This window comes from Sapajus apella, unplaced genomic scaffold (assembly GCF_009761245.1).
Source record: "Sapajus apella isolate SASKATOON/1434 unplaced genomic scaffold, GSC_monkey_1.0 scaffold129, whole genome shotgun sequence".
NCBI classification, from domain to species: domain Eukaryota; kingdom Metazoa; phylum Chordata; class Mammalia; order Primates; family Cebidae; genus Sapajus; species Sapajus apella.
The window spans coordinates 3,378,212-3,388,093 of record NW_022437069.1 but is presented as its reverse complement, the minus strand read 5'-3'; the positions used below and the strand labels follow the sequence as shown (position 1 = coordinate 3,388,093).

General features: G+C 46.7%; 1 protein-coding gene across 1 annotated transcript in view; it reads left to right on the top strand.

The window, feature by feature from the left end:
• LOC116539496 (cytosolic carboxypeptidase 4-like) overlaps positions 1 to 9,882 on the top strand; it is a 435,628-nt gene that overhangs the window by 22,029 nt on the left and 403,717 nt on the right. Inside the window, exon 2 of the mRNA XM_032262484.1 lies at positions 2,197 to 2,405. Within this exon, the coding sequence (XP_032118375.1) occupies positions 2,197 to 2,405 (209 nt within the window). The remainder of the gene's footprint in view (positions 1 to 2,196; positions 2,406 to 9,882) is intronic.

Below are 9,882 nucleotides of genomic sequence, written 5' to 3'. Positions count from 1 at the left end.
TCTCTCTTTCTTTCTTTCTCTCTCTCTCTTTCTTTCTTTTCTTTCCTTCCTTCCTTCCTTCTCTCTCCCTCTCTTTCTTTCTTTCTCTCTTTCTTTCTTTCTTTCTTTTCTTTCTTTTCTTTCTTTCTTTCTTTCTTTCTTTCTTCTTTTTTCTTCTTTCCTCTCGTTTGTTCATTCAATAGGGTCTCACTCTTGCTCAGGATCACAGCCCACAGCAACCTCGAACTCCTGGGTCCAAGTGATTCTCCTGCCTCAGTCTCCCAGGTACCTGGGGCTACAGGTGCAAGTGACCGTGTTTGGCTTTTTTGTATTTTTGTGGAGATGGGGTTTGCTCATCTCTGTTGCGCAGCCTTGTCTCCAAACTCCTACATCCTCCTGCCTCAGCCTCGCAAAGTGCTGGGGTTACAGGTGTGAGCCACCACGCCCGGCCTGTGATTTCTTTCTCACTTGGTCTTGGGGTTTCTCTTGAGAGCAGCTGTAAGCCACCAACAGTGGGTAAAGTTAGTTGGGGTGTGTGGGTCAGGTGAGACTCCAAGGAGGCAGCACAACAAAACCCATGAAATAACAGAAGCATTTCTGTCGTTACAGAGCCAGGAGAATAAGAGGAGTCGCTGGGGAGCCTGGAGGTGGCAGGGAGCTCAAACGGTGTCTTGAGGGAGGGAGGTCCTGCTGTGGGACTGAGCCTTTCTAAAAGTCCATGGTGTTATCGCTCAGGCTTTCTTGAGGGGGTTGTGGATTGGGCGGTTTATAGAAAACACACATGAAGAATGAGTTCTATTCACATGACCCTGGTGTTGTCCATTGGGTTTTGCTGTGGCTGGCAGGTGTGGGAAATGTCGGGTTTTGGGTCGCTGGGTTGAGGAACAAGGAGGCCATATGGCAAACTATCACGTGGGGAGGGCAGGTTTTCTGTAGGTCAGAGGCGACAGGGTACGACTGGGCTTCCAGCAACTTAAGTAGGCCTAGCAATGGATGTGGAAGCTACAACTGCATGAAACAAATCTGTGAGTCTCGATCATCCATACACTGGCAGGACACCCAACACATCTCTTGGACATGGTAGCCTTTCAGATGTAGTATCTCACTCAGCATCGTCTCCGTCTCCACCTAACCTTACAGTTAGCTCAACCCAAATGACAGCCTCCTAGGTGCGCTGAGATTCAGAAAGGAGGAATGGAAATCTGGTGGAAATCTCCCTTCTTGTCCCTCTCTCCTCCCACACTATAAATATTATACGTTTTTCCCCCTGAGAATAAGGTACAGACTTTCACTCTAATTATGAATTTACTAAAAACAAAAGTATTCTCTTACATAACCCCAGTTTATCAAAATCTGAAAATAAACATTGATACAAAACTATTAGTCAATCTACAGACCTTCAAATTTGACCAGTTGTCCAATAATGCCTTTTTTTTTTTTTTTTTTTTTTGAGACGGAGTTTCGCTCTTGTTACCCAGGCTGGAGTGCAATGGCGCGATCTCGGCTCACCGCAACCTCCGCCTCCTGGGTTCAGGCAATTCTCCTGCCTCAGCCTCCTGAGTAGCTGGGATTACAGGCACACGCCACCATGCCCAGCTGAATTTTTGTATTTTTAGTAGAGACGGGGTTTCACCATGTTGACCAGGATGGTCTTGATCTCTTGACCTCGTGATCCACCTGCCTCGGCCTCCCAAAGTGCTGGGATTACAGGCATGAGCCACCGCACCCGGCCCAATAATGCCTTTTATAGCAAAAGAAAAAACTGTTTTCTGGCCCAAGATGTGTATTATAATTACGTATTGTACTGACCCGTCACGTCTTTTTCGTTCCCTTTAGCCTCATGTTTTGTTTTGCCTTTCATGACCTTGACATTTTGAAGGAGTGTAGGTCAGGTATTTTCTAGTAGGTCCTTCATTTCAACTTTGCTGATTTTCTTCATGATGCGTTTCGGGTTATGCATTCTTGGCAGGAACACTGCAGAAGTGAAGCTGACCTTTCTCAGCGCATCCTATCAGGGGCACGTGATGACTGCCCCATTGCTGGGGATGTTAACTTTGATCACTTGATTTAAAGTGACATCTGCCAGTTTTCTATACTAAAAAGTTATTATTCCCTTTATAATTAATAAATATCTTGTGGGAAATACACTGGAACATTCTCAAAGAGGTGTGGCCATGGAGGGCCTGTGATTGATGCTGCCTTTCCCTTTGTTTTCAGAGTCGAACAGCCGCAGGGCGGTGAATCGAGGCTACGTCACCAGCTTGCTCAGGCTGCACCAGGACTGGCACGGCCACGACACAGCCAACACCTACGTGCACGTCCGACGGGGCTTACTGCTCTGCCTCAGGCACATTGCTGCCCTCCAGTCTGGCAGGGAGGCCTTCCTGGCAGCACAGGGCATGGAGATCCTCTTCAGCACCACACAGGCAAGCAGCATGGGGATTCACTCTGCAGCTGAATGACAGCTGGATGATTCCTAAAGGTTGTCATTTAAGAATCATCCCAGACAGAGCTGGGAACACCTGTCTATTTCTGGTTGCCTACTATGGGCGGATGCTCTGGATTTAAATCTTCATTCCAGGTCAGGTGCAGTGGCTCACCCTTGTAATCCAGCACTTTGGGAGGCTGAGGTGGGTGATCACCTGAGGTCAGGAGTTGGAGACCAGCCTGGCTAACATGGTGAAACCCCGTCTCTACTAAAAATACAAAAATTAGCCAGGCATGGTGGTGCGTGCCTGTAATCCCAGCTACTCAGGAGGGTGGGGCAGGAGAATTGCTTGAACCCAGGAGGGGGAGGTTGCAGTGATCTGAGATCACGCCACTGCACTCTAGCCTAGATGACAGAGTGAGACCCCATCTCAAAACAATAACAACAACAAAAAAGTCTTCACTCCATTGATTCATTCATATATACTTAGTATGTTATTTGTTGAGCACACACTACCAGAGGTGCAGTATAGCATAGTGGCTGAAAGTGTTGACTCTAAAACTAGAGTATTGCATTCAAATCCCAGCCCTAGGGCCTAGAGCTGTGAAACTTTGAAGAAGTCACCCAACTTCTCTAGGCCTACCTTGGGGGTTGTTTTTGTGAAAAAAAAAAAAAAAAAAAGGCTGGGCGCGGTGGCTCACGCCTGTAATCCCAGCACTTTGGGAGGCCGAGGTGGGTGGATCACGAGGTCAAGAGATCGAGAGCATCCTGGTCAACATGGTGAAACCCCGTCTCTACTAAAAATACAAAAAATTAGTTGGGCATGGTGGCGCGTGCCTGTAATCCCAGCTACTCAGGAGGCTGAGGCAGGAGAATTGCCTGAACCCAGGAGGCGGAGGTTGCGGTGAGCCGAGATCGCGCCATTGCACTCCAGCCTGGGTAACAAGAGCGAAACTCCGTCTCAAAAAAAAAAGCAGAAATAAGAAAACCTAGGTTGTTGTGTGGACTAAATGAGTTACTGTAGAAACGGGATGTGCTTACAAGAGTGCTTGCCATGACCGAACTGCTTTTGAGGGTGAGCCTTTATTGGAATAATTAGCAGTGGGAGCTAGTGGTGGATATGACAGACGACGTCCTTGATCCTATGGGGAAAACCTCCCAGCACAAGAGTCAGACACTAAGTAAGCAAAGAATCCAATGAGGAAGATCATGTCATGTTGCTCTGTGAAATGAACGAAGTAAGGCAGTGACTGCCCTAGGTAGAGGGAGCAGGTGTTCTTTTAGAGACCTCAAGTCATCTTTGAGAATGTGACACCTGAGCTGAGGGCAGACTTATTGGAGGAGCTGGTCGTGCTGGTCAGGCCAAGTTGCAGGGTAAGAGCATCCCAGTGAAAGGGGATGGTGCCTTCAAAGGCTTCTACTTACCAGCACCCCATGGGAATATGTATTCTAGGGATTCACGGATTTCAACCTCAATAAATTCCTTAGTTTCACTTGATTAGGGCTAATTTAAATACCATAGTTTGAGGCTACACATGAAGTTTTCCAAATATCCATCATCTGCTCACCCGCCTTCTCCTGGGGCCAAGGCAGCCATGCTACACAGGCATTACGTTCCTGTTGTCCCTGGATTGGGCCACCTCTGGACTCCCTCTGTGAGTCTCCGTGCTCCCCTCTGGACACCCTCCAGATTTTCTCTACCTGAGTACATGTGAGGTAATGAAGCTGCCAACAAGAGTGTTGTTTTCCAACCAGGGCATCTGTAGACATTTCTCATTCAAAAATGGCCCCTTTCCCCCTAAACAATAACAAAATACTGTGCTGCAAACCAGTATCTAATTTCCTATCTGCTAACACCTCCAGGTTTCTTTCCATCGTTACAGCTTTCAAAACTTTTCAGTCATTCAGTAGCTGTATTTTACATTCCCTTTCTCAGGACGAAGCAGGGCTCTGAGTTTTCCCAGGCTTCCCCATGCTTTGTAAGCCTGTGGTTCCCCAAGCCTCGAATCCCTCCCAGTCCTTGTGCAAAGCCCTCCTGCACTGCTGATGTTGAACAGACCCCCACTCCAGTCCGGTGATGAACCAAATTCCTCTGCCCTCCGAGCCGTTGGCTATTTCTCTCTTCTGTGCTAAAAAACCAGCCAAACAAAACACAAGCAAACAAACAAAATCAAGAAAAACAAGAGTAATAAAGGAAGCAGATGGTCATCACAGAGGTACATGTCTGCGATGGAAAGAAGGTGGAGAAAACACCAAATGAAGCCAGCGTGAGGGGTGTGAGCCTGAATGCAGGTCTTTAAAACAGCACGTAGCAGTCAATGAAGACTTCAGTTGCTCAATTAAGCACATTAACAAGAAACTTCCAGCCTTTAATTACTGCTGGGAATGGAAGCAGAATGTGCGTAGACGCAGAATCTGTACTTTGTAGTGAGGTTTCTGTAGCTCATATTATAATCTCTCTTGGTATGACACGGAGAAGTAGCTCAGGAGAGGCCTGTGGACGGTGCTGAGTAAATAGGACGTGACACACTAAGGCTGTCACCTGGAAGAGTGTGTAGAATGTGTGGATGTCAACCTCAAGGGGTTGAATTCCTCACCACCACCACTCCCTTTGCTTTTAGTCTTTTTAAAATAGTGTGCTCTTGGCTGGGCATGGTGGCTCATGCCTATAATGCCAGCACATTGGGAGGCAGAGGGGGGCAGATTACCTGAGGTCAGGAGTTTGAGACCAACCCGGCCAACATGGCAAAACGCTGTCTCTACTAAAAATACAAAAATTAGCCAGGCGTGGTGGCAGGCGCCTGTAATTCCAGCAACTCGGGAGGCTGAGACAGAAGAATTGCTTGAACTCAAGAGGCAGAGGTTGCAGTGAGCTGAAATTGTACCATTACACTAGCCTGGGTGACAGAGTGAGACTCTGTGTCAGACAAAAGCAAAAAAAAAAAAAAGGGTGCTCTTCCAGAGGAAATGTTATCAAGTTTACGTGCAAAGTCTGATGTTTGACGTTCTCCTGTTTTTTGGAACATGACCCTTGCAGGTGAACGACAGGCTGTCCTGACTTAGAAACCAAATGGCTCATTATTCTTCCCTGGCGGCCATAACCAGTGTTGAGTAGCCTGCCAGACCTGAGCTGAATGCTGTGAGCACAGATGCCTTTGCAGGTGTGCTGGGGTTTGAGCTGCCCGTCACCCCTCCTCTCCCTTCTGCTGGAGAAGGCAGGGGAGTCACTGGATGGCCAACTCAGGGGCTTGGATTTGGTGATATTTCAGTTGCCATTTGCAAATTCTGCTGCTGCTGCCACTGCTGATGCCAGTGACGATGATGACAATGTTAATGGAGCAGCAGCAGGAGGAGGAGAAGGAAGAGAAGAAGAGAAGAAGACAGGTCCTTTGAACTCTTACTATTAATATATCCCTTCACTGTCTTAGCAATTTATGCAGACTTTCCAATATTGACATTTTAAAAAGCTTTTGAGATAGGCTCTATGATTTTCTTTATTTTTACAGATGAAGAAACTGAGGCACATAACTGTTGAGTCATTCTCCCAAGTCCACAAAGCTCGCAAATGCTGGAGGCAGGACTGGAATCTGGTCGCCTCACTTGAGAGCCCCAAGTTGAGCATACATCAGAGTTACCTGCACGGCTCACTAAAGCACAGCCTGGTGGACCACATTCTCAGTTTCTGATTCAGCAGGGCTCTGGTGGAGCCTGAGAATGTGCTTTGCTGACAACTTCCTAAGTGATGCTGATGCTACTGGTTCAGGATCACACTTGGAAAAACACTGTCCTAATTTGTATTTATTTAGAGATGGAGTTTCGCTATTCTTGACCAGGCTGGAGCGCAATGACTTGATTTCAGCTTACTGCAACCTCCGCCTCCTGAGTTCAAGCCATTCTCCTGTCTCAGCCTCCTGAGTAGCTGGGATTACAGGTGCCCACCACGACGCCCAGCTATTTTTTTGTATTTTTAGTAGAGACGGGGTTTCACCATGTTGGCCAGGCTGGTCTTGAACTCCTGACCTCAGGTGATCCGCTTGCCTTGGCCTCCCAAAGTGCTGGGATTACAGGCATGAGCCACTGCACCCGGCCCCTATATTCTTGTTATTGGTGTTTATGATGTGCTTACAAACCTACTGAGGATGGGACTGACTGTAAAGGAACTATTTTAGTTCCCCCACACCTTTGCCATCATAGTATTGTTAATTGCCTTTCTACTGAGGCCACTGCTTGTCTGTGTCCCTTTTGGTGACCCTACCTCTTTGTTTCCTATGTCTCACATGTCTTCACAGATTCTGTAAACATCCCCTAAAAGTTCAAAGGCTGAGATCACACAGTGCAGCAAGGGTGTTGTGTAATGTAATATAATCTTATTGGAGCTTTGCATGAGGAAAGACGAAGAAGGATGACCATTTGAGTGCAAGGTTAAAAATAAAAGAACTCCTACAAGGATGCCTGAAACAGTTGGAGATAGTTATCTATTTGGAGAAATAGGTAATTGCAGAAGGAACAAACCTATATAAGATAATCAGAGAAAAGAACCACTCTTTGGAGCTACAATAGCTTGAGGGGCCTGAAAGGTGTTTTTTTTTTTTTTTTTTTTTAGACAGAGTTTCGCTCTTGTTACCCAGGCTGGAGTGCAATGGCGCGATCTCGGCTCACCGCAACCTCCGCCTCCTGGGTTCAGGCAATTCTCCTGCCTCAGCCTCCTGAGTAGCTGGGATTACAGGCACGCGCCACCATGCCCAGCTAATTTTTTGTATTTTTAGTAGAGACGGGGTTTCACCATGTTGACCAGGATGGTCTCGATCTCTTGACCTCGTGATCCACCCACCTCGGCCTCCCAAAGTGCTGGGATTACAGGCTTGAGCCACCGTGCCCAGCCTGGTGTTTTTCAAACTTGAGTATGCATCACTTACCTAGAGGAATTGTTACAGATTGCTAGATCCTACCCCAGAGTTTCTAATTCCATTGATCTGAGTCGAGGCTCAAGATTCTGCATTTCTAACAAGTTCTCAGGTGATGCCGATGCTACTGGTCTGGATAACTCACTTTGAGAACCACTAGAATAAGACATGATACGGCCTTTTAAAATCCGCAGTTGCCACCATTTGCTCAGAAAGCGCAGCAGGCCTAGCCTTGATTCATCAGGCTCCTCTCTGGCCGACAAGACCAATGACCTCAGCCTTATGAACCTATGGAAGGAGGGACTGAATCCTAAAGGGAATGTTACCAGCTTGGGTCAGGAGCTAGATACCCTGAAGGTCAGATTGGCGTGAGGTCATTTGCTACTTATTCAGTAAATGTTTTCTGAGCTCTTCTTTGTGAAAGGTGTTGGGGCTGGGTTTTACAGGGGTTCAGAGATGAAGGTGTTGTCAGCCTCAGGAAACTTAGCGTCGTGTGTGGAAAAACAGGAACTGGATAATACAGCATAGGCAGCAGGTGAGGGTAATGGCAGACATGGTGTAAGCATGCAGGGGAAGCCTTACTTGATTTTGCTGACCAGAGAAGGCTCCATGAAGGCAGCCACATCTGAATGAGCCTAGGAGAGCATCTTGAAAACTCTAAGAGAAACACTTGGTTTGTGAACTGTTCAGGGAAGCAGAAGGAGGTGGCCGTGAGGTATAGATGGAAGAGAAGCCGGGAACAGCGTGTGGGACAACGCGGACTTTTTGGAGGGTCAGGCAGAAGGAAAGATCTCAGTGATAATCCAGAAGAGATTGAACCATCTCCATTCAAGATATTTTTATATTGAAGCTGCACCACATCTGCTCTCAGCCTTAGAATTTCTCATGTATATTCAAAGAATCACTGGAAAGAGAAGGGAGAGGGGGGTTATGCCAGGCAGGGGTCCAAGAGCTGCTGTGTCACCTGAGACCTGAATGATAAAAAGAACCAGTGCTGTGGGGATCTGGAGATGAGGGTTCCAGGGAGAGAAAAAGAAAGTACATGCACAGACCCTCAGGTGGGGGAGCAGGGTGGGAGGCGGGTGAGCTTGAGAAACAGACATGGTAGACCATTGTGAGTGCAGGGGAAGGCGTGAGATCGAGTTGGAGTCATGGGCAGTGCCAGGGCATTTAGAGCTCCTGGAATCATGATGAGGAGTTCGAATTTTATTTCCACCAACTTTTTTGTTTGTTTGTTTGTTTTGTTTTGAGACAGACTCTTGCTCCGTTACCCAGGCTGGAGTGCAGTAGTGCAATCTTGGCTCAATGCAGCCACTGCCTCCCGGGTTCAAGCAATTCTCCTGCCTCCCGGGTTCAAGCAATTCTCCTGCCTCAGCCTCCCGAGTAGCTGGAGTTATAGGCATGCACCACCATGCCTGGCTAATTTTTGTGTTTTTGGTGAAGACTGATTTCACCGTGCTGGCTAGGCTGGCCTCTAACTCCTGACCTCATGACCCACCTGCCTTGGCCTCCCAAAGTGCTGGGATTACAGGCATGAGGCACCTCACCTGGCCTCCATCAATTTGTGAGCAGGCACAAAGAGGGCAGAAGACAAGAATTAAAGAGACAGGGCCAGATCACGTAGAACTTCCTAGGGCATAAAAATAAATTAGAATTTTATTTCTATCAAGCAGGAGACTGACCTGATACAATTTATGCTTTTCATTTTTTTTTATTTTTGAAAAATTTTAAGTTAATTGTAGTAAAATACCTGCAACAAAATTCACCATCGTGACCATTTGAAGTGTACAGTTTGGTAGGGTTAAGCAGTGTTGTACAACCGTCACTATGACTCATCCATCTCCAGAACTCTTTTTATCTTGAAAAATGGAAACTCTATACCCATTAAACTGATTCATGCTTTTAAAGGTCCATTCTGGCTGCCATTTGGAAAAGATGATCAGAGGGCACAAGGCGAAGGAAAGATGGTAGGGGGAGGACTTAGAGTGTTTACAGGAGGTTAGGCAGGAGATGTTGATGGCTTTGGCTACAGAGAAGCAGAGCTGGAATTTGAACCCTGAACTTCATGTTCTTAGTCAAAGTCCTTTTCCACTAAAATGCCTTGCTTTGTTATCATGGCAGTCATTACTAGGACTCTCCTCTGACTAGCTGTTACTCCTAGCATCTGCTTGCAGACTCTTAGGAGACTTTATGAAACTAAGGAGGCCTTCTTTCTTCCCGCTAGCTAATTCTAAGTGCTTACTGTCAGGCGCTTTGCCTACCTTAATGCATTTAATTTGCACACAACATTATGAGTGAGGTTGTGTTACTATCTCCACTTTGCAGATGAAGAAGACATCGTGGCACAGAGGAGGCTATTAATTTGCCAGGGTTATGAAGTTAGCAATCTTCAGTCCAGGATTAAAACTCACATAGTCTGGCTCCAGGACCTGAGCAGTTTGCTCTTACTTTATCCTGCCCATATATCACGCAAGTGGGGTAATTATTATTCCAAAGCTAATTCAAAGATATTAACTGTGACGGAAGCATTGAATGTTTTAAGCATTGTCATATTTCATCATCCCTTCCAAG